The following is a 24733-nucleotide window of genomic DNA, read 5'->3' on the forward strand; positions in this document are numbered from 1 at the left end:
GCTGCTGTCATCTATTTTTGGTCAATGGTGCAACTTTTATAGTTTGGGAATGAGAAGTTTTTAAATAACTTTTAGTATCTAGTCATGGATAACATTTAGTGGTAAGGCTGGGCGATATGGACAAAATCAAATATGATATTCCTGATCTAATGCCTCTATTGATATTGCAACAATATTGTAGAGATGAAAATTATATATTTTACTGTAATGCAGCATTTAAAACCAAGAAAAGACAACTAACATATTACGATATACAAAATCTAAGACAGGGTTAGGGTTAGGGTTAGGGTTAGGGTTATCTAGTCTCATATGATATCAATATAATATAAATATTGCCCAGCCCTATTTAGCAGTGTTAATGCTTTAGATAAAAAATTCTACTTGGTTGATAATCCATGAGATTCAAAGTGCTAGATTCTCATGTTACCAGAAGAGAAGCGTATCCCGAGACAACGTGTTACAGCTTGTGTATCTACTGTGAAACTGTCACTTCAACAACCCAACATATAGTTTCTCTTCATCTGATGTAGAAAATCCAGTTTGTTCAAAGACCTGACTACCATTCATGTATATTCTCCTAGATTGAATCTGTTATTAAATCAAGCATTCAAAGTACAGTGCAAGACCAAGTAAACCTCTGAAATTAAAGGCAGCATTAGGTTAAACCTTCATACTATACTACTGCTACTACTACTAAGAACATGCTATCCTATTTAAACCTTCATACTATACTACTACTAAGAACATGCTATCCTATTTATTTGTAGGCAGTACTGTAAGTGATCTTGGAGTTTTTAAGTGTTTCTTAAACCAACATTCAGCTACCCAAATTAACAATATAGGTTTTACTCATCATTCCTGCTCATACTGGACATCTAAAGATCCCCTTCAAATGCATGTTCATGGTTAGTGATAACAGATACAAAAATGTATTTAGAATTAGATGTGAAGCTTATATGATTGATATATGATTTAGTCATGTCAAGTGAGTCTCTGAGTCTGGTTCTGAGGGTTCTTCCTGTTAAAAGGGAGTATTTTCTTGCCACTGTTGCTCATGTGGGAATGTTGGGTCTCTTTAAAGTTAAAACCTGAAGAGTTCGGTTTAGAACCTGCTCTATGTGTAAAGTGCCTTGAGATAACTCTGTTGTGATTTGGCGCTATGGAAAAAAGGAAAAAAAGAAAGAAAGTGGCTATCTGACACATTTACAGTCTTTTAAACATCAGAATCCCTCTTTGTGTTTCCCTGTTGAGCTGTGGTGGAAGTATCGTAACAAAAAGAAGGACTTTGGCACTAAAAAGAGTAACAGTGAAACGTATATACCTGGTTTTACTCGTTTGGACAACTGAAGCTTCATATTAGCTTTGGATAAACTTTTAAATACATTGCACTAAAGGAGAACTGTGGATTTTGTCACTTACATTAAAAGCACATTTGGAAATAATTCAGTAATTGATCAGTATGAACAGGACAAATGATTACAGCAAGAAAAAACTATTTCAATGTTCATGTGGGCTCCTGACTGTTTGAAGACCGATTTGGGGAAAAAAAGTGATTAATTATTTTCAGGGGCCTTTCTAAGAATTTACATTTACATATCAGTTTGTTTATAGTATATTACCTACATGACCAAATCTGTTCAAATAATCACTTTGTGCCAATGCTTATCAGTTTGAGTTTTGATCATTTCATCTGGTCACTACGCATCAATCTCACATTCAACTTTAAGAGGAAGAAAAACATTTAAAGATCATTTCAATTTTTTTCCTAAAAAATAAATACACCACCAGTCAAAGGTTTGATCTTCTCATTCTCTTGAATTAGAAAGGCAGCCAAACGTTTAACAGGTACTGTGTAATGTTAATATAAAGTATAGATTTAAAACAAAACTGTCCGTTTCACGAGGTAACTTGACATCATTTACTTCAGTTTTTAATTTAGAGAAGTAGAAACCCAGTTTGTTGACAGACTGCCAAAACCGCTAATTATCAAAGTACATTCAAGGACAAAGCGTGGGAGGGAAACCCATCAGTTTCCTCCATCACAGCACAAACAACCACCTTCCCTCCACCTACCACACCTTCAGTCTGCCCGCTGGAGGTCTCCTGGGAGGATCAGATACTCCGCCAAATGCACCGGACTTTCCAGCCTGAAACCCAGATGGACTGATGGGAATCCTCCTGTCACAGTCTGTTGGTCACACCTGTCTCACCTCATCCATCATGTCTCATGCAGACGGTTCTAATTAACACACAAGAAAAGAGTCCATTTACAGGTTTACATGTGAAACTAAGCACTGATCCATTGAATATTATTGCTAACAGACACCATCACCATTACTGCTACCTCTGTTCTACTACAACACCCCAATATATGCTGCTCAAAGGAATGTAGATGTCTTGATTAAAAACCAACTAAATTTGTGTGAAAGAGTTGTTTCAGCAGATTTCTGACTATATTTCATTAAGAATAACATGAAACACTGAAATATTGTATTGATATGGAGATCAAAAATTGACCAAAATGTCTAAAAACAACAACTTTAAACCCCAATTTTAACCCTACACGGTTAGATGACGTTTCACCTGCAAATCACCAGATAAATGCTATTGCCATTATAACTAGGACTACTATTACTCTTTTTATTATAATATACCTACTATCACTTTGTAGTCACATTCATATTTATTCTTTATCTTTGCACTAAATGTCACCTGATTTATATTGTTTGATGTACTGTTGTTGTGTTATATGTGCTTTGTAAGGTGACCTTGAGTGCTTTGAAAGGCGCCTTTAAATAAAATGCATTATTATCATTATTATTAGTATTATTATTAGTAGTAGTAGTATTATTATCAGCCACTATGATCACAGATGCTTTTTGTATGACATCTAAAAAGCCGACTTTATGATAATTGCACTTTACAAATGAAAATAATGATCGATTTAAAAAAAAAAGTATTTTAAATATGAGACAGGTAGTAATTAGTAGTAAATTCAGGGTAGTAATGAGTGTTTTTTGAGATGGACCGAGCAAACTAATTTATTTCTAGGCCAAAAACATAAACACTAAATGCAGAATCAACCCAAAACTACAGTACACGAACAATATTAATCAGGACATGCTTTTCTAGAAAAGTCTCTGTACTGTTGTATTTGACCACTTGTCTAACTTTTCATAACACTTAATTTTATACCAATTTCCTGCAAATCTTCTATGTCATTTTTCCAGGTATTTCCCGGTTAACTTTTTGAACATTTTACAAAAGGGGTAGTGCAATTTGGAAAAAAAAATAGATTCATGCATAGTTTTGAATGAGCAAAATTCCTTAATAAAATACATTTTTACCAATTCTTTAACAGACAGAAAATACTTTTCAGTGTGTAGTGTTGTGTGCAGGAATCAGTTCAACAATTACACATCATTTCTCTCTTTTTTCCCCATAATTTGTACCAAATTGCACTCGTACGTACAATTAATTAAGTAATTAATTAAATTCCTGCTAATTACTCTGAACATTTCTAGTCCCTATAGTATGAAATTAATGTACCAGTAAAATAAAGCATTACCTATTTTTTTAAGGTTATTTATCCGGGGTAAAAAAAAATCATTTTGTAAATGAAATTGTGAAAATTTAACACAAACAAAAGAATTTCACAGTGAGAATTACATAAAAGTTTAAGTTAAAGGCACTTACCTGAAGTCTGGTCTTTTTAACCTGAGGAACATGAATGGGAGCGAGGATCTGTGTAGATAACAAAGAACTAAAAGATCAGAGAGGCAGCGAGGAGCTTCAAGCACAGCACATCTTTAAAAATGTAAGGGTCAGCTCACACATATTAAAACATATAGATGTTCTCTCCTTTGTGGTATCTAACCACACAGAGAGTTTAGTTTTATTTGACCAGATTTTCAGATATTTTCTAGATTTTAATTTGTGGTGCTCACAGCAGTCAATATCCAATCTCTCCAATATCCAAATCCTTACTTGTCTGAATATTCCTCAGTAAACACTGTACACAGTTTCCATCAGCATCAAGTATTTTGGAGTGATAACTGCTCACATGTTTAGTCTTGTTTGTAGAAAGACATGCCATGGCTGAATGTTTATCTCTAAACCTCAGCAGATAAAAAGAAACGGGGAAAAAAAAGCAACTGTAAATACTACCACAACAGGCCGGTTAGAATGTGTGTTTGTTATTTGAGTGAATCGGTCCTTTAAAAAAAATGCAACTTGCAAAAGAAAAGAAATAAAACAAATAGTCAAGACTTTAAAGTGCGTGCAGTCAAATCACAAAGCCATTAAAATGAACAGGGATCAGGTTACATAACTAAAGAGTTTAACTTGATATGGAGAACATATACATGTCTACATTTATCATCATATATGAACACTGTTAATTCAAATTTGACCTTATCTGTGCAGGTTTAATTATTAAACTGAGAGCAAACTTCACATGAAAGCTTAGTGCTGAATTAAAAGGCATTTTCTTCACAATCTATAGCAGCTAAAACTGTAAAGATGTGAACAACCTTACAAACATGAGCATTTATTTATTTTATTAAACATAAAGATTTTGAATTTTTTTTTAAAAGGACAAGATAGTAGGTGGCCAGCAGGGAGAGGAGGGGACAGGGAGGGAGTGGATAAAGGAAGGAAAGGAGGAGTTTTGTCTCATCAGGAGAAGTGAAAGTGAAATGAATCTCTAGAGTATTTAAAGAGGAAGTTTGGACTCCCGGAGCTGTTGGCAGACGGGACAGCAGCACAGAGGACACACACACACACACACCGCTCACTGATGTTGGTAAGCTGCACTACTTTTTTCACAACACTTTTTTTTGCTCTAATTCTTTCTAGTCTAATCTGAATAATTCATAAAAAATGAGTTATGGCAGCTCTTTGTGTACTTTCACTTTGCTTTTGTTTCTTTGTTTCCAAGTGACAGTCCTCACCGGCCTTCCTCCTTCTCCTTATTCTAAGCTTTAAACTTTGTCCTCGTAAAAAAAAAAGCTTTGTTTTACTGCTTGTAATAAACGTCTTTGTTTCATCTTTCCTCTCATTGTTAGAAATCCAGAGAGAGAGAGATTCTGCTTTTCTCATCGAGGTTTTGATGGTTTAAACTGGACAAACTGAAAGTATAATGCAGCTTCTGTCATTAATCAAAGTCTTCTTTTTTTTCCAATAACTTTATCCTTTAAGATTTACTTTTCATTTACAACATTTTTTTTTTTTTTAAAGCTTTTGACAATGTGACAGTTTTCCCACCAGCTTTTCAGATCAGGGTTTAAAAACCTTTTGTACAGCAGGAGTCCTTATATGTGAATCTCTTCCTTAATTTTTTTTTCAGCTCTCTCCTTCCTTTTATCGTTTTATCAGCTCTTCCTTGTCACGTTGACCTCCCGTGCTCCTTCTCAGTTGCGCTCTTTTTTCTCTCAGCAGATAATTCACAACAGGTTTTTCAGGATAGAGCACAAACACACACACACACACGCTTATTTATCTGTGGTTTACATTTCCTGTTAAAATATTTGATGGACTGTCTTGGAGGGAATAAAGTAGATAAATGTGTAATAGGAGTATTTTAAAAGCAGAAGCTGTTAATGTGGTGTTAAATATTTGAGCTTAGTTGATTTTCCTGCATCATGAAGAAGCTGCAAGGTTTGAGTTTTTAGAGCATTTTCTGCTAAACAAACAAAAAAAGAAAAGAAATTCCTTACTGATTCGCTTCATCTCTCTTGTAAACTTTTATTACTTTATTAGATTCCATATTCAATAAGGTTTGACCTGAAAATACAAGAAAACAGTATTTTATCTAGATTAAGAAGATAGAATTTGATCCATTCTCCAAAGACTAAAGTATCAAGTTTTATGCAGCTTTGCGTCATAATCATTTTACAACATTCAATAAAAAGGTTTTACTACTTTATCTTTTTATTTATTTATTATTTTATCATAAGCATCTTTCTTTAAAATCAGGCAGTTTTTGGAGAACTCACACAGTACTATACATACACATATATAAAGGCCTGTTTTTACACTGATAGTTTTAGTTTTGATTTGTAATTCTGTGGTTAACATTATGAGTGAGTGATAGATTACATATCATTTGGATGGATGCCTTGTTTTATGTCACAGTGATACAGTGAACGTGGACTCCTTCAAACCTGTTAATCATTTCTGCAGCTGTTGCTAAGTAGCAGAAAAGTGACACAAATAATTCACGAGATAAAACTTATTAAAAAAAAGCATTTCCTTCTTCATTGAACATCCACAGTGTGAACAATAAGCAGAATGTAGACTAGTCACTTTGAACTGTATACTTTTATATTTACTACTCAGCTCAATATGAGTATTTGAGTTTGTAATTAAAACCATGTTGCTAGGTATGATTGATGTGAATCTTTACCCATCATGTGAAATAAGGTTGTTTCAGGACATTAAAAAACAGAAGGCTAAACAAAGTGAGCAGGGGAAGTTGATGCCTTATTGTAGCCACATTATCATTTAACATAATGACTTACTGAAAGTGGGAAGAGAACCTTTGTTTTCATTATAATTCTGGTTTATGGTCATGCAACATGTTTAGGCTCAGTTACTGCTGCATTAAAACAGGATTTAAAGGGTCAGTTTATCCAAATTACAAAAAACTAAAATTAAATCATTTTTTATTTAAGGTTTGTTTTCAAAATCAAACTATGAAGTTATTATTGCAATATGGATATTGAACAGGAGAGAACGCTATTCTGTATCAATGAAACACAGGAAGTACTGTCTGTAAATCACGATTTAATTCTTTCCATTCACATTTTCAAACACGTCATTTGTCTCATTATTCCTTTGAAAAGCTGTGACTGAAACTTTTGATTTTCCTGCAGATACAGCAGAGATGTACCATGTGTGTTTTTCCCTTTGCAAGTCAGAAAATTCTCACCATCTCTCTCTCTCTTTTTTTTTTTTTTTAAATTTATTTATTTATTTTTATATAAATTGTTTCTAATCAGGTTTTTTCCCCCCTTTTTTAGTTGTGCTGTCCTGACCAGACCCCCCCCAGCCCCAGACCCAAAGCTCATTTTGGTGGGTGGGATTGTAACGGAACCCATAATGCAGCTGTGATTCTGAGCTCCAGCTGGTTATGGGGTCCGTTTCCATCCCACGATGCACAGGACATCCTGAGGAGACGGGCAGATGGCGAGCACTTCTCCCTTCGTGTCAACGAGAAGCTCCGTGTGCAGGGCGTCCCCCTTGTCCCCCCCGTCCCCCCCACCCCGCTTCCTACCACGACTCATTCATCATCCTCACTTTAACTTCAGATCACCCTGATAAGTCGATTTTTCAGTTTGAAAATAACTTCACGTTCTGTCCAGTGAAAACTTTATTGTTCGACAAAGAAAAAAAAAAAAATACTTAAAACAGTAAAACACTGATAACAGTAATGTAAATATCTACAATAAAAATACACATCTCAGCTCTTTAGCCTGTAGTGTACCCACTTTGATTCAGAAAAGCTACAGTAGTGTTAACTGCTCATCGCTTTTAAATCACGGTTCATTTAAGGTGGAACTGAAGTTTTGTTTCTGTTAAATACATGAGGAAAGTGAAACTAACCCAGTAAGATCTTTGAATGTGTTGATGCCGTTTTGAAGAGGGCATATTGGTGTGGAATGACTGATCGGTGAGTATTTGACTGATGTAGGAGGTGTTTTTCCTCAATGACACGTTTTCTCCCGGATTGCTGACAACAGAAAAACGCAACCGGGAATTCCGTGTCAGCCAAGAATGACACCGATAACAGCATCTCCTCCTTATTGTTTTTTCTAACTGTAGTAGTATTTGTATATGTGGATATTTCAAATAAATATTAAAGTGTTAAAGTGTATCTGTATATCATTCTTCTATATCACTATCTTGTTTCTTCTTCTCCTCCCGGGGAGCATAGACTGAATCATTATTTACAGTAAAGCCTTTCTCTAAACATCATACTCTAACAAGGTGCTCTGTTCATTTCACACATGGACGCTGAGCTCAGGTGATAAGAGGAATATACTAACCCATATGTCAGATACTCTAATACAGTTTTTGGGACTTAGTTTTCCTCTCTAATGTTAACTGAAGGTTTTATATTTCTAATTTCAGGTTTTTTTTAGCCTCACATGGACACAGATATGATGTTTTTTCAATCAAACCTGTACAGAAAGAGTTTGATTTCACTTCTGATCCATCACACTCTGAACCTCTGAATACTCTGGTCATAAATGAGTAAATTGACGTATTTAATGATTTTAAAGCAAGATTTAAGTCAGTGGAGTTAGAAAAGGTGTAATATGTAATATTCATGTCTTAAACTTATTTGGTATGTTTTGATATTATCTACACAATTATATATCTACTAATTCATAGTCTAGCTATCTGATTAAAGTGACTTCATCATTTGGGCTTTATAATTGTTGAATTTAAATTTGTTTTGTATATTGCTGCTATTAAAAAAAAATGCAATGATAGTAAGACTACTAACATGCATTGCTCCATTTAAATGAGTGTTTTGTTATTGTTCCTCTGCTCCACTGATAGTGATTGTATTAGTAATTGTATGAGCAACGAATCAGAATAGAGCATGAAGAGCTGCAGCATGAGTAGTGTTGAGGTTAAAGGCAAAGACAGATGATGTCAGTTCATTATGTTTCCATACATCGTTAAGAAATACAGTGAAAATAAAAGAAATGTGGGTTTAGGCACTGGTCAGCTGGAGGAGGAGAGAGACAGAAGTGTTCCCTAAACCTGATTAATCCTGTCGTAGGCTGCCGTCACTCACACAGGAAGAGTCAGTCAGTGGTCCGAAGGTGCTGAAGGAGCTGAAGGTGCTGAAGGTGGTGAAGGTGAGGGGAACCTAGAGAGTATCCTGTCCACCAGCTCCAGGTGTCTCTCGTGGTTTTCTCGACTGATCCTTTCGTGCATGTTTACGAGCTGACTCATTAGACTGTTCTGCATTTCCTTCTCGTGGTCCATTAACCTCTGCAGCCGTGCGTCTTCCTGAGCCTGCATGGCGGCGTCCATCTCTTTGAGCTGGGTGACCGTCGCCGACACCAACGTAGAGACCTGCTCCATCACCGTTGTTTTCCTTTTCTTTGATGGAACGGTGCACACTAGAAGGAAAAGGCATAGTGTTGCTTATCAGTAAAAAAGGACAACAACATATTTCATTGCTCTAAACCAGTGGTCTCCAACCCTGCATCGCCCCCACTCTAACACAGCTGATTCTAATTATTAACACTGCTCTAAACCCTTTGGACTTGATATAAAACAATGAGTATGTGTTAAGTGTTAAGTGAGAGTCAGAATTATATATATATAGCATATATACAGCATTAATGTCTTGGATTGTTGCTTCTTTTTCATGTCAACCACCCCTAAACAGACATTCATTACACCACGGACCCCCACTTGGTAACATGTTGTCTCAAGAGTCCCCATCTGATAACAAAGTGCATGAAACCCATGACCAAAATAGTCACACAGTCTGTCATTACTTTAATTATAGGTCAAATAAATGATTCCCATTTTTGCTGGGGTGCCCTGGAGCCCCCCTCAAACACCCCTTGGGAGTCCCCACACCTCGCTCTGAGAACCACTTAACTAGATTCTGTCAAACTAAACAAATGCTATTCATCTCTGTTGTGATCACAGTAATAAACTAGCACACTTACTGATGGGCTGTAGATGTTCTGATGAGCTGTACTGCTCCTCGTCCTCCTCCACCTCCACTGGCCCCAGCTGTTTCTGGATCTCTCCGTCATCCACTTCATCCCAGAGACTGACTACAACCTCCTGATGCTCATCACCCATAGCGGGCTGTGGTGGAGGGGGCGGTGATGGAGGTGTGGATGCAGACGGGGGTGTGGGACTCCGCTGCCGCTTCACCGGGTTTGCAGAGGGGGTGATGGAGATGGAGAAGACCTGGTGGCACTGCTCGTAAAACGGCCAGTCGACTCGATCGCTCCCGCAGCGGATCTTCAGCTGGTGGTATTTGAGGTATTGCTTCCTCAGCGCCTTTAATTTACTGATGACCTGCATGTGGGACCTGTACACCCCCCTCTCCGCCAGCAGTCTGGTCATCTTGTTGTAAACTACAGAGTCCTTCACTGTGCCTGTGATCTGGTTTCGGATCGCCTCAGACCCCCGGATGGTCAGAAGTTCTTTAATCTCGTTCTCCTGCCAGTTGTGCATCCTTTCTTTTTGGGGAATAATGTACCTCTGAAACGTCTCAACTTATTATAAACACCTCCCTTGTATATTTGCGCCCCAGACATCACATTTCTGTGCCGGATATGGACGCGCTCAAAGATCGTCTATTGTTGATCGCTCACTCTATAACTAAAAAATAATTGTAATGTAAATCTTTAAAACAATAATGTATTTAAACCTTTTGATATATTAGGTATCAGTACGTGATCATAATGTTATATAAATTGAATAAAAATAAAATAAAAACAGCAATAAGTAACATTGTTTAACAGTGTAGATTAAAGGACAGGCTCACAGTTTTTCACATCTGTCTTAAACAAGTGTGTAGCTTCAGGTCTTCATCCACTGTGATGCTGAATTAACTTTTTTTTTTTTTTACATTTTATGCTAAATTTGCATTATAATAAAATGCATTTTACAGCTTAGTTTTGGAAGTGGAATGATATGCAGTTATAGTATTATTGTTACATTAGACTATTATAATGCATTGCTGATTGAAAAGGCTGTACAGTGAGTAATGTTGAGGTTAAAGGCAAAGAGGAGATGAGTGAAATATTTTTCCTTTCACTGTTGAGAAATAAAGTCAATATAAAAAAGGAATGTGTTTTTTTTTCTTCAACTTTATGTTTATTGGGTAAAGTTAAATGCACACACATTCCCGTTATTAAAACTTTTCTTTTAAATTCTACCAAATTGAAAACCAAAACGGGACATCTGTGTAGATTTCCTTTACTTGCCCGTCCCTCTTCTCCCAGTTTTACACCACTTCTCCAACCCATCAACTTTTTGTACTCAACTCTTTGGTCATTCATTCAACCCGTTTGCCTGCACCCTTCACCTCTCACACATTCAAACACACACACACACACACACACACACACACACACACACATTTCTTCATCTCTACCCTCATCCATTGCCCTCCATCCTCTCATGAAAGCATCACTTCTACTTATGGGACAGTACTATTCAGAAGCAGTGTGTTTATAAAACCAATTAAAAAAAAAAAACAAACAAAAAAAAAAAAACACTTACCCAAGAAAAAAAAAGACAAAAAAAAAAGAAAAGTGAAATACAAACCAAAAATATAGAAATTGTAACACTGAAATTAGCAGCCTCAGTTACCCATCACCAGAAAGATACTTACAATATAAACTGATGTAATGCAAAAGTTTTTCGAGCCTGCCTGAACACATCAAGGTGATCATTGGTCTGTGAAGTGTCTCAGCAGGAAAGTCTTTATTTCCCCCCCATGGTGGAATTTTCATTAACTACTGACTGTCATGTGTCATCGCTTGTTTTGTTTTTTTAAAGCCAGTTCAGTGTTATTGTTTTCTTGGCTGGTTCAAGAAGTAGATACAGTACGTGTGTATTGTTCCTTCTCATCCCTGCTTCTACAATGACCCCCCAAGGAGGTCCAGCCCGGCTCCCAGGGTAGTAAAAAAACCCAAAGATCAAGTAAATGAGGAATGTGGGTTTAGGCACTGGTCAGCTGGAGGAGGAGAGAGACAGAAGTGTTCCCTAAACCTGATTAATCCTGTCGTAGGCTGCCGTCACTCACACAGGAAGAGTCAGTCAGTGGTCCGAAGGTGCTGAAGGTGCTGAAGGTGGTGAAGGTGAGGGGAACCTAGAGAGTATCCTGTCCACCAGCTCCAGGTGTCTCTCGTGGTTTTCTCGACTGATTCTTTCGTGCATGTTTACGAGCTGACTCATTAGACTGTTCTGCATTTCCTTCTCGTGGTCCATTAACCTCTGCAGCCGTGCGTCTTCCTGAGCCTGCATGGCGGCGTCCATCTCTTTGAGCTGGGTGACCGTCGCCGACACCAACGTAGAGACCTGCTCCATCACCGTTGTTTTCCTTTTCTTTGATGGAACGGTGCACACTAGAGGACAAAGACAGTGCAGCCCATCAGTGAAAGGATTGACCTGTGATTTAACAGACTGGGTTTAAAATAAAACAATAACTAGGAGCTTCAAGTGTCAATTTACTTTTATTTGATAAATTACATATCAATATATCATATCAATGACATAATGTGTATTTAAGCTACATTACACATACATGTGCATGTTCTCAACCTGACTTAAAAACTCCCACTTCAAATACATCACAGGTTGGCTGTGGGTCATCCATGGGTGTTATATTTTATATTTCCATACAACAACATTTTAATGAATTGTGTGAGCTCAGGTAAGACCAATGATGTGAGCTTTTTCTGGCTTAATAAAACATAGGAAGCTTTTATAAGTGACATCAGTTCTTCATGGATGTATCTTCATACTTTTTATCACCTTCACTACCAGAGTTGAGTGCTGCACCTGCTCACCGAGTGTTTTTGAAAGTAACTGAAACAGCACAGAAACACATCAGAACTAACATTAGGCAAGTTTGCCTTTATGTTGGTATTTATGTTGGTATTTATGTTATATAAGGCTCATTTTGACTATTATTTAGAGTCTCAGTCCCTATCAAGACTGTCAGCTGCAGCCTCACTGGAGAGAAGAGCATCAGATGAAATGAAGAGTTCAACCTGTTATCTATATTTATATCTTCATGAAGCTGTACTTTAAATCATCATCATTTTCTATGTTTTGTGTTTTTATCCTAATAAAATATTTTCTGTAAAAATGATGCACGTCTTGTATTTACTGAGACACTTCAAATGCTGTCAAATCTCCATCTGAGACTTGAAGACACATGACCCTGGGTGTGATCCGGGTCTCACTTCAGTTGTGAACACAGTAATAAACAAACACACTTACTGATGGGCTGTAGATGTTCAGATGAGCTGTATTGCTCCTCGTCCTCCTCCACCTCCACTGGTCCCAGCTGTTTCTGGATGTCCGCTTCGTCCACTTCGTCCCAGAGGCTGACTACGACCTCCTGATTCTCCTCTCTGTTAGCAGGAGTTGGAGATGTGGGTGTAGATGATGTGGGACTCCGCCGCCGCCGCTTCACCTTGTTTGCAGAGGGGGTGATGGAGATGGAGAAGACCTGGTGACACTGCTCGTAAAACGGCCAGTCAACCCGGTCTGTCCCGCAGCGGATCATCAGCTGGTGGTATTTGGTGTATTGCTTCCTCAGCGCCTTCAGTTTGCTTACAATCTGCATGTGAGACCTGTACACCCCCCTCTCCGCCAGCAGTCTGGTCATCCTGTTGTAAACTACAGAGTCCTTCGCAGTCCCTGTGATCTGGTTTCGGATCGCCTCAGACCCCCGGACACTCAGAAGTTCTTTAATCTCGTTCTCCTGCCAGTTGTGCATCCTTTCTTTTTGGGGGAAATAAAAAGATCCAGTGCTAAAATGTCTCAACTCAATAAAGTGTTGTCCTAACTCAAACACCTCCCTTGTATATTTGCGCCCCTAACGTCACATTGCTGTGCCGGATGTGGACGCGCTCAAAGATCGTCTATTATACATCCCTCACTTTGTAACTCACAATTATTTCAATTCAAAAGGCAAAAGGGGTTAAATGCAAAATTCTTCTTTACCAATAAGTTATTATAATGTGTTACATAATGGAATATAGCATTATAAAAATGACAAGTGATGTTTAATGATATAGATTATTAGAGAATAAGTCTTAAAGCAATATTCAGGTTCCCAAAGGTTTTTGTTTCTGTGATTATTCCTCTTGTTCATACTGACCATTTAAAGATTTATTCCCAAGACAGTATCCATGGAGATGATGGGGAACATTTCTCTGGTGCAAAACAATATTCAAAACTATCTTAAACAAATAAAACAAGAGGGAAATTTGTACTAAGAAAGGTTGCAACTGTGGAGGATATCTACTTGAAGACTGTGGATTTTGTCCCCACACACTGTAAACACATTATAAAGTGATCAATGGTCTGTATCAACAGAGGGAATAACAGATACCTATCAACCTAACCACATCATTGATCATCTGTTATCTACTCAAACTGCAACTAGTGATTATTTTTTACTGTTGACGGTTCTGATGATTCTCATTTAATTGTCTGGTCTTTAAAATGTGCAGCATTTATTCTGTATATTCCTGCAACAATCAAAACCAAATTACATTCATTTATTTACAATTGAACTAAGAAACAGCAATAAAACTAATACCAGATTAAATCAGTATAATAAGAATATCATCATCATCATCATCAAGGAATATTTAAAAAACAAAAAAAACAACAACACAACCCCAGCCACCCCATCCATGGAGTGTTTCAGCTGCTACCATCTGGACAGCCTTCTACACCAGGCCAACGGGCCTATTAACAATGAACACTGACAGCCTGCAGCCTGTCTCATACACACGTATATAAGCACAGACATATGTACATACACATACAATACATATAGATATTTAATGACCTTAATTGACTAACCAATCAATTCATCTGCTATAGACCCAGCTCTTTACACTGCTATAGAGCTATTATTATAATAATTATTAATATCAGTGATATTAGACTACTCATGGGACCACTTTTAGTGAGTTTTAACACTGATGTCAGCCTGGCGATGAGGCCTGGCTGCAGTGAGCGTTACAGTCCATCCTAAAAGGCATCAAGATCAGGGATCTGTACAGGTAAAGGTGTTGATGTTGAGGTCAGGGATCTGAGAGGATCTATACAGGCTGGTTGAGATCTTTTGCACCAACCCAGGGAAAAGACATTGCTTTGTGCACAGGGGTCATATTTTTACATCATAAAAAGTGCCTTTCCCAAACAATTCCCACACAGTTGTAAGCACACTGTCTAAAATATCACTGTGTGCTGTAGGATGAGGGTAATTGTTCATTATGGGGTCCAGCCCAAATCAGGAGAACAGCACCAGACCATAGACTATATATTAAGATCTGCATGCTGTGATCTGAACAGACATGTATCTATGATATCTACATATGAGGCTACTTTTAGCCATTAAGTATAATTAAGGTTGCACTTTACTCTGCCACACACTGGATGGCGCTATTAAGCGTGATCCACTGGTCCAACACGGATATTCACCTCGGAAAGAAACACATTGCACTTCACTGGTTCCGCAAAGGAAAAAACAGCCAATGCAGTCCTCCTTTACAGCCAATATCTGACATCGATCAGTTATCAACCTTTCGCTGCGAAATCGACTGTCACTCTGCAGCGTTAACGCTTAGTGTAGCCTGGATCAGAGCACATTAGTGTGGAGGCATTTGAGCAGGAGACGGGAGCATGGCGTGGATGTGCTGATATCCTGGTAGCGAGCTCACCTGTTTGTGTTGTTGGTGGTGATGGAGAATATCGTGGAGTCTTCGCCCCTCCGGATCACCCCTACAGTCCGGGCGCTGAGCTCCGCACTGCGGGGGAAACGTGAAAATGTCCCCGATGCCAGCGAGGGGAGAGGCGACAGGATCTTCCCTGACCCGGAGAAGCTTTGGTTCAAGGAGAGCAGCGCTAAAAATCTCCGAAACAGAGACTTCTTGTCACCGACCACGATGCTTCACACGCTGTACGCGGACGGACAGGTCAGTTCGGCTCATACCTGTTGTGTTTGTCAGCATTTTAGTGGCTTTAATTCACAATTATCGCTGTTTTACGTCGAATTGCGTTCAATTAGATGAACCGGGGGGAAAAATCCATAACATGTGTCGCCACTGAACTACACTGTCATTAAATTGAGATTTTAACCGTTAGCTAGTTAACCTGAGTGACAATCTTTACAGAAAGTCAACAAATAATCCTTCCGCCACATACTATAGTTCCTTGACTATAGCTAAAGGTAGGGTGTGATGTTGCTGTGGACATTAATATTAACAATTTATAACGTGATTCAGCCAATGAGAACAGGGGGCCGGAACTATCTGCTTTATAACGCCCAGCTGACTCCAATCTGCTGCTAGATAAACCAGGAGAAGGCTGTTTTGAATTCACCTAAATTTGAACAAAACAGACCTAAAACCTGAAGCCATGAACACGTTTGAATGACACTGAGACAGACAAACCGTTGGACTAATAGAGGCCGCATCATGATCGACCAGACAGTCAGCCTGCGGCAGTAATTATTAACCCATGAGTGACAGATACAATATGGGGCACAGACAGCTGCAAACACGAAGCTGCAACTGTGGTGGCATCAAACACACGCAATATGGTCTGCAGTGTAATATGCAGCATGCAAAAGAATGCATGATATTGTTGGGTGCATTGAGTTGCAAGACAAGAAATGCACTGATATGAATGTCTGAAGCAGACACAAATATAATGTTTTCCACTGATACTGACAGTATCTGTTGTAGTATCAGTAACTTGTGAGAAATAGGCAATCACTCACTCACTCACTCACTCACTCACTCACTCACTCACATATAAACGTGTTCATGCGTTCATGTGAGTCTCTGATGTTTCTGTCCCATGTTTCCACATAGGTCCCTCCAGCAGTGATGTCCAGAGTCCTGTCCCTCCATGGCAGTGGGGTTCTGCCTGTGGCTGGTGGGGAGGTGATGGGTGAAGGGCTGAGGGTGAGGGTGGACCGGACTGCAGCGTTCAAAGCCGTCCTGGCGGGAGGAGCCACGGAGTACCTGACACCATCAGGTCAGAGGCAGGGCTGTGTGGTGATCAACTGTCCTGCCCTGCACCCTAAACCTAACACACCCACTCCTGACACACTGACTCTGGGCCAGCTGAGGACTGTTCTGTTGGCTGACCACATGGGGGCACTGCTGAGAAAACAGGGGTGAGTCTGGGGGTAAATTCCAACATGACAGGAGGGTCTGGTGAATGAAAGCAAATCGTCTTATAAGTAGTGCAGATATACGTAAATGTCTGTTTATAATAAAATACAAAGCATAGATTTACACTTCCTTTCATTAAGCTTCCATATCTATTTCCTTTGATTCACTCTTATCCCTAACAAGGCCTCATTTCTTTCTTGTTACTTGTGTGTTGTTGTATTTCAGCATTGTTGAAACCATAAATCAGTCACCAAAAATTTAGAATCCCCATTAATTGTTGTTTTATCAAGGAAAATTATCAAAGATTTGCTGGTTTTAGCCTCCTAAACATTAAGATTTCTGTTTTATAGAATATTTCACCTTGGGCGTTTTCCAGTATATTTGGATATTTTGTACACTTCTAGATAAATCAGTTATGAAAATAAATGTTAGTTGCAGCCTTAGGTGAAACATACTTATATAAATCTACTTACCTGTCTCAGGTTTTCAGTGTCCTATTGCCCCATGCTTCCCGAAGACAGCGACATCATCACGTTCCTCCGAACTCTGGGCCTCGATTGGCCGACAGCCCCAGCCAACTGCACCAATGAGGAGCGTGAGGAGAAGATCCAGGAAGCGTTGGAGAACTCTCCGTACAGAGAGAGGGAAACTGAGAGAGGCAGGAGGACCAGCGGAGGAGGAGGAGGAGGAGGGAGGAAGGCAGAGGAGGGGGAGAATGAGGGAGCGCTTAGGATCAACCTGAAACGAGTTTTCCAGGAGGAGGGGCTGCTGGGATATGACCCCAGTCTCGGTACCTGCACAGGTGAGACCACCAGAGGCATGTTTTACCACAGCTTTTAGGTAAGAGGGAAGTTTGAAAGGATAACAGATAGTTGGTACTGTCTATTTGCTGGTAACAGATTGTTGATGTATCTGTTTCAGTGCACAGAGACAGCGTTTCCCACCTGGCACAACTGGACGCAGCCACAGCCGACTGCACAGTGAGATACACACAAATATGCAAATATGCAGAAAATAAACACACTGAACACATACACATAAATAGCCACCTAATACCATTATGCAAAAAAAAAAAAAAAAAAAAAGGACAAACAAAGCATTGATTTGGATACCCTTGCTGCCTTTTTCTATAGGTAGCCATGGCAACAGCATTACATGTAACTTCTTGTCAGGATGAGTTCCGCCAGCAGCAGATAGCGATGCTGTGGAGAGCCAGTGGAGCGACACATACACAGGTATCCACACAGACGCACAAACACGCACAATCATGTAGACTACTGTATCCCTGTTTTAATCTCTTCTGCTGTGTGTGTGTGTGTGTGTGTGTGTATAGAGACATCTGGTGTGTGGGCCTGTGAAGACTCCTGGTTCTCACCTCACTGCTGCACAGTACCTGCAGTAAGACTTTCTTTGTGATATATCTTTATTTTTTTCTTCTCCTCTCCCATCTGTTGTCCCGTTTATTTCTTTGTCTTGTAGGCTTTCTCTCTCCTCTTCCCTCGTTTGTGTCCACTTCTCTTCCCCCATTTCTTTTTCCATCACTTTCCCTTCCTCCATTCGCCCTACCCAGCTCTCCACCAGACAGATGTTTATTCTCACAAAAAGACACTCACTGAGCTCTACGCCACACTGTAAAACTGCAGTTCTAATTAAAATTAATTAAGGCGTCGACAATGCTTTCCTTCATCCTCATGTTATTGTTGTATATTTTAAATCTTGTTGTCTGCATAAATGAGGCTTCTATCTTTTTTTTTTTTTGTCTTCCCACTCTCCTCCAGGCTGAGAAGAGGTCAAATGAAGGAGGCCTCAGAGATGAAGTACGGAGATCAAGTAGAAGGTGTGTGTATGTGTGTGTGTGTGTGCGCATAAAAGCAGCGTGCATGTGTTGAAACTGACCCTACTGATACAGATTACCATTAACTATAGATGAAGGGAAATAATTGGGGCGATTGCTTCCTCTTCCTCCTCATGTAGGTCAGACATGGGATGACATCATCAAGGTCATGACCTCTGCCACTGTCAGATTTGAGCTGCTGTCAACAGTCCACACCAGTCCTGTGAGTCTTCCCTTCAGCTCTGTGTTTGCACCACGATGTGTCACGTAGCTGCTGATGTGTGACGTATGTGTGTGTGTGTGTGTGTGTGTGTGTGTGTGTGTTCAAGAGTGTGTAACTGTCCCAAACCCCCAAAGTGATTATAACATGACTTCTCAAGCTTGTCAGTTATGAATTCTGTTCACGTAGAAACACCCCTTTTACACCAATGGCAGTCTGTTATGTGATGTAAATAGCTGGGTCAGGATGATTGACAGCTGTCTGTGTAGGTGACACTGGACGTCCAGAGGGAAGGGAGCGTGTCCACCAAAGGGCCAAGAGGAGGGGTGTTTGTGATGTACAACTGCGCCAGACTGCACACTTTGTTTGACAGCTATGAGAGAGGAGTGGGGAAGGGTGAGAGTTGCACTTTACATTTCACACATCAACAACATTACAAATAATTAGCTTACTGTTGCCAAAAAGACAAAAAGAAACTGCAGGCCAATCTTTTCTGCATTAGACTCAGTTATTTATGGAAATTGTACTCATGTCTCAAACTAACATGATGTTAAAATATATGTTAAAATGCCACAGAAATGATAAATAATACACTTTTCTAATCAAACAAGAATGATACATATGTATTAAAGCGTAAGAGTATTATTGGAACTACAGTTAGCAAAAGAGCTACTCTTGTCTCGTTCTAAATTTAGCATTTTACACTAAGAAGTAGGCTGAAAACTGAAGTCACAGACATCTCAGTGCTGTGAAAGACATCCTGATCATTACATATCAGAAGTATGCATGTGTGTTGCAGACTCACAGAAGTATAAAGCTGCAACGATCACCAGCAATTTTGGTAGTTGATTAATTGTTTCAGGTCATTATATATTTGATGGTTCCATTTTCTCAAATGTTAAGTTTGAAATGTTCCCTTTTAATATAGGACAGTTAATTGAACATATAATATTTCATAGTCTAAATGATTAGTCATAAAGACAATAATTGGCAGATGAATCAATGCTGAAATAATCATTAGGTGCAGCACTGCACTGAAGTACGACATAAAGTGAAAAAATAAATAGCGTTTATTAAGATATTAAGATTATTATTTACTTTATAATAATAATAATAGTAATTGAATTGTGGATCATCTTGTGTATTTATGTATTTGTGACTATTTATCTGCAGGTCTGTACCCAGAAATCCCTGATGGCTCTGAGTTGGACTTCTCTGCTCTCAAAGAAGAGGTAGCATTTCATACTGTTCTGTGTGTCTCCTTTGATGTCCTTTTTTAGTTTTTCTTTCTCTTTCTTTCCATTATTATACATGACATCCTGTCTCTCTGTTTTTCACTGCCAGGGGGAGTGGCTTCTCCTGTTCAATTACCTCATTCCGTTCTCGGAGTTGCTGGACCAATCAGGACAGGCGTTAGACTGCGAAGGGGGAGGAGCCAGAGTCAACATTAAAACTGAACAGGTCGGAGGACTATAATGAACACACTGGTAATCAGTAGTGACTTAAATCAAAGTCTGCTGTTGATGACATGTTTATATAACTCATATGTGTGTTTGTGTTCCTCAGATCTGTAAATTTCTGGTGTCTCTCAGTAAAGACTTCAGCTCGTACTACAACAGAGTGCACGTGCTCGGGGTGAGGACATATTTATTATTAGCATACTTTTTATTATTGTGGGTCAGAGTCTGTACAGTAAATATATATTTGTCTGTGTGTGTGTGTGTGTGTGTGTGTGTTAGAATGTGTGTTCCCTTCCTGTTGTACACCATGTGGAGATTAGTGTATTAATAGCCCATTGCCCCATCTGGTGACTTTTTTTTAATCACTGACAGAATGTGATTACTGATGTTAAATAAACAAAAACACCATTTCACTATGAGGTCAGGAATATTTAATCTGTTTTTTTTTTCTCTCTCTCTCTCTCTCTCTTTCTATTCTCTTTCTTTTTTCTCGTCTCTCATTCTGTCTTTCCAGGAGCCATTGCCTCATCTCTTCAACCAGATGTTTTGTCGTCTGTATCTGTTGAGAGCGTTGAGAGAGCTCTACCACAGCGCTCTGGACACCCTTAACCTTCCCCCCATCAGGCAGCTATAGCCTTGACTTGACATACGTCTATCATTCTGTAGTCACTGTTAGTCTTACCTCCACACCCGCTCACCCTCCCACACCTACACCTACACACCCACACCCATATTTTTCAGTTGTAGCCTGATTACATACACACTTCATTAAGCAATTAAAATGTATCCAACTAAGACACACTCACCTTTTTCCTCTTTTAAGCAACGTCACATCTACAGTCTTTAATAATAAGATCCCTTAACTTGCCCACTTATGAAGCTCCTACAGCTCGTTTGCAATGACTCCTACAGCTGGACTCACTGTAACTGTTTGAATATTTTAAGGATGTCATCATTAGCCATAAATCATGAAATATGGCTTCAGTAAACTGCGCTTTTTATCCAAAATGCTTGAGCGATAATGTGTGAGGTCAGCTTGATCTGGATGGAGTGATTTTTCCTGGAAAATTTGATGCCTGTTCGTATGTTGTTCCTCACTTTTGGGTTAGCTGCTCAATGGGTTTGGGAATATATCAATCATTACAATTTTAATAGCCAAATGAGCTAAATCTGCAATGTCAGAGTTAGTGAAAACGATAGTTTTCTTTGTTGAAGCCCCACTTTGTTATTTTAAATCCCACTTATCACAGGTCCTTCTCCTCTCTTAATGACCGTAGGTAGCCCACAAAGACTTTTTAGCATGATTTTAGGTGCCAAAATCTCACTAGTATCTTAACCAGAGTGCCCAGTTTAAACATCCCACAAAAACTTAATTAGTATTATTATTATTCTTATCACAGCTCTTTCAAAATCATAGTTGTTTCACTGTCTGAAGAAAAGAAATCGTACTTTTTAATGAGCCTTGTTCAACTGTTCATGTGTGTTATCCGACTTGTATTTATAAATGCCATACAAATATTTATTGTCAGTTAAAAAAACCAGATGTGTACAGAATATATATATTCTGCATATAAGTCTTAATTACTGTGTTCATATGATTATTTAAAATCCTCCGACTAGTTACAGTTGTCCTGCTTGACACCCGATCTTCATTATCAGACATGTGCCAGAAAATAACCAATGTTTATAAGTTATTGACAGAGAGAGAGAAAAATCAGCATTTAGGGTGTGGTGCCACCATTTTTAGGAAATGCATGAAATGGCATGAAAATAATATATATGAAGAGTTTTATGCCAAAAATATTATTTATACGTATTGAAAGGGGCTAAATATTGACCTGAAATTGATCCTTGAGTATCCCTGAAATGTTATCTGCTATCTGCTAAAAATGTGCCATAGATGGTTTGAACTTTCTGCTGTACATTTGTTTTTTTTGTAACTTGGTGTTTTTTGAATTTCTTATTTTGGAACAAATAATTGTATTGAACACAAATATCTTTCCCATTCACCTCTCACTGCATGAAATGTTCTCTGCAAATGTTGCTTGTCCCTGATTGGTCTATGGACTTTTTTAAAAGTTTTTGTTTTTTATTTTTTACTAGCTATAGAAAAGGCCATGAGATGTTTACGATATACTGATTCATTTATAGTAACTGTCTTGGTAACTTCCGCTGTAATTATCATAGTATTAAAGCAGAAGATAAGAAGAATTACTTTGCATCTTTTTTTTCTCTTTCTCTCATACTGTACACACATAACAGTATTTTGAGTGTAGCTATTGGTGGGGTTCTCTTTCTGCCATGATCCCACCCTTAGGCCTCTATATCTCTGACCTTCTGCTCCCATCTCTCTGCTTAGAGCCCTCATATATCCTGTTATTCTGTGCTGGAATATAAACTCACTGAATCCTAACAAACGGAGCTTAAGCTCACTTGTATTCATTTTAGTCCTGCTTATTTTCTAAAGGAGATTTTTGAAAACCTTGAAAACCAAACAGCTACAAGATGACTCAAATGCTTTAAATAATGGACTCAGGCCAAGGACACATGAACTAAAAAAAAAAAAATCATTACCCTGTACAGATTAATGGTGTCATCATTTTCCTTTCTCTTGTTTAAAAACCTCTCCATGTCCGTCTATACTCACTTTCAAATGATTCAGTTCTTTTTCTTAATTGCAAGAACTGCTGTTAGAAATTTCTGTCACTTTGGTTTCAAAACATTTAGTTTATGTATGTTAATTTACTATTGACTCACACAACATCTATCCTGCAGCTCTCCGTGTGTCTCTTCCATTATGTATATCTGCTCATCAGAATCTAAATAATACTGTCAGACTCTCTCCTACACACATCTGTCCACCCACAGAATCTGCATATTTCCTGTCTGCAGAGTTAAAATAACTATGAGACTCTGGCTCCACACACACACACAGTCTCTCCTCCCATCACCCAACAGATATACTGTATATACTGATATTGTTATTCTATAGATAATTCTGCTCCTCTCTCTACTGCTGCACTCTGCCTTCAGGCCACACAGATCCAACAATAACACCCACACTGCCTGGATATGAACTATATTCTGTTAACAGTGGTCCATCACTGAAGATACAACCGTGTAATGTGACATGCCATTTGTCTCTGACCTTTTTCTCTCTTCACATCACTCCCTTTGCCTTCACTCCTAACTTGCTCTTTCCTTCACTCTCATCTGCTGATCATCACTTTTGGACCTAATACGTAAAAAGGAAGGTGGGTTCACATTTCTGTTCAGATTTTCTGATTAATCACAAGCTAAAACTAATTTGTTCAAATGAATTATCCACACTGTTAATCCTGTAAACATCAGATTTTTTTTGTTCTTATGAAATGGTTGTACAGTGTACTCCAGGACAAAGTTAGACACTCTTTTTATATTTTATAAATGAGGCCCTCTGCTGACTTCAATGAACGATACACTGTAAGTTTGACTGCAGTGCAATCTTGCAGCTTTTATTTAATTAAGAACAAGAATAATCAGTATCATAACAGTTAACTTTGCTGCAATCAAATTCTAAATCCCTATTTATTTAACATGTAATTACACACAGCTGCAAATATGTGGTTATGAGTACATGAAACATGGTATATTCTGTATTATGATGCCATCCATACCCAGCCTTTTTACAAAATCATTTGTGTAATTGCTTCCAAGCATAATTTTTCTTCCTTCCTTTGTTTTTATGTGCATTGCCTTGTTCAGTTTCTAATTTCCCAACTGTCTTTCTAATTTCCCAATATTTGTTTTCTTGGCTTGTTCATTCCTTCCATTCAATCAGAAGCAAAGAAACAAAGAAACAGAAAAAAGATAGAAAGGTGGAAGGAAGGGAAAGGGACCAGAAGATAGCTGTGTATTCTCTCTCTCTCTCTCGCTCGCTCTCTCTCTCTCTCTCTCTCGCTCTCTCTCTCTCTCTCTCTCTCTCTCTCTCTCTCTCTCGTGCTCCTCTATAATGTCCTTTGCTATTATATGTGGATAACACCAACACAGAAAGTCAATGCTCATCTGCACTTCATCAAGCTATGCTACTTGTAGGCATCTGGAATAAAAAAATATCAGACTACACCAACCTATAATATTTTTGATCTGTATTAAATGTATTTACATGGGTTTGGATTGACACAAAGAGTCAGAGTCACAAGTTAACAGACATAATAGTTGTATAATAGGTTCAGTGGAATAATTGGTTCTGTTTTAATTAACTGAGCAGCACAGACAAATCAGTTCATTGCCTTAATAATAATGCTATTAGTGG

The 24733-nt window shown here is 38.5% G+C and overlaps 3 protein-coding genes across 3 annotated transcripts; 1 reads left to right on the forward strand and 2 right to left on the reverse strand.

Moving 5' to 3' along the window:
• Window positions 1-8557: 8557 nt before the first annotated feature.
• Window positions 8558-10288, reverse strand: LOC128357542 (uncharacterized). The gene is made up of 2 exons (XM_053317906.1): window positions 9702-10288; window positions 8558-9140 (listed from the first exon to the last, which is right to left on the reverse strand). Exons 1-2 carry the CDS (start codon window positions 10219-10221, stop codon window positions 8824-8826), a joined length of 837 nt encoding a protein of 278 aa, XP_053173881.1. The 5' UTR covers window positions 10222-10288; the 3' UTR covers window positions 8558-8823.
• Window positions 10289-11699: 1411 nt separating this feature from the next.
• Window positions 11700-15526, reverse strand: LOC128356766 (uncharacterized). The gene is made up of 3 exons (XM_053316892.1): window positions 15465-15526; window positions 13003-13509; window positions 11700-12122 (listed from the first exon to the last, which is right to left on the reverse strand). Exons 2-3 carry the CDS (start codon window positions 13502-13504, stop codon window positions 11815-11817), a joined length of 810 nt encoding a protein of 269 aa, XP_053172867.1. The 5' UTR covers window positions 13505-13509; window positions 15465-15526; the 3' UTR covers window positions 11700-11814.
• dalrd3 (DALR anticodon binding domain containing 3) lies at window positions 15390-22686 on the forward strand. Its single transcript, XM_053316891.1, has 13 exons — window positions 15390-15719; window positions 16620-16927; window positions 17408-17727; window positions 17847-17905; window positions 18059-18160; window positions 18259-18323; window positions 18704-18762; window positions 18900-18982; window positions 19249-19375; window positions 20153-20211; window positions 20324-20440; window positions 20546-20614; window positions 20954-22686. Exons 1-13 carry the CDS (start codon window positions 15486-15488, stop codon window positions 21071-21073), a joined length of 1722 nt encoding a protein of 573 aa, XP_053172866.1. The 5' UTR covers window positions 15390-15485; the 3' UTR covers window positions 21074-22686.
• The last annotated feature ends 2047 nt before the right edge of the window (window positions 22687-24733 follow it).

The sequence above is a fragment of the Scomber japonicus genome, chromosome 4 (assembly GCF_027409825.1).
Source record: "Scomber japonicus isolate fScoJap1 chromosome 4, fScoJap1.pri, whole genome shotgun sequence".
Taxonomy (NCBI): domain Eukaryota; kingdom Metazoa; phylum Chordata; class Actinopteri; order Scombriformes; family Scombridae; genus Scomber; species Scomber japonicus.

Excerpts from the sequence above, each read along its gene's own strand:
- LOC128357542 (XM_053317906.1), bottom strand. The coding sequence starts at position 10,221 with ATGCACAACTGGCAGGAGAACGAGATTAAAGAACTTCTGACCATCCGG. Across the intron at positions 9,141-9,701 it reads AGAACATCTACAGCCCATCA|TGTGCACCGTTCCATCAAAG; the intron begins GTAAGTGTGCTA and ends TTTTCCTTCTAG.
- LOC128356766 (XM_053316892.1), bottom strand. The coding sequence starts at position 13,504 with ATGCACAACTGGCAGGAGAACGAGATTAAAGAACTTCTGAGTGTCCGG. Across the intron at positions 12,123-13,002 it reads TGAACATCTACAGCCCATCA|TGTGCACCGTTCCATCAAAG; the intron begins GTAAGTGTGTTT and ends TTTGTCCTCTAG.
- dalrd3 (XM_053316891.1), top strand. The coding sequence starts at position 15,486 with ATGGAGAATATCGTGGAGTCTTCGCCCCTCCGGATCACCCCTACAGTC. Across the intron at positions 15,720-16,619 it reads CGCTGTACGCGGACGGACAG|GTCCCTCCAGCAGTGATGTC; the intron begins GTCAGTTCGGCT and ends GTTTCCACATAG. Across the intron at positions 19,376-20,152 it reads TGAGAGAGGAGTGGGGAAGG|GTCTGTACCCAGAAATCCCT; the intron begins GTGAGAGTTGCA and ends ATTTATCTGCAG.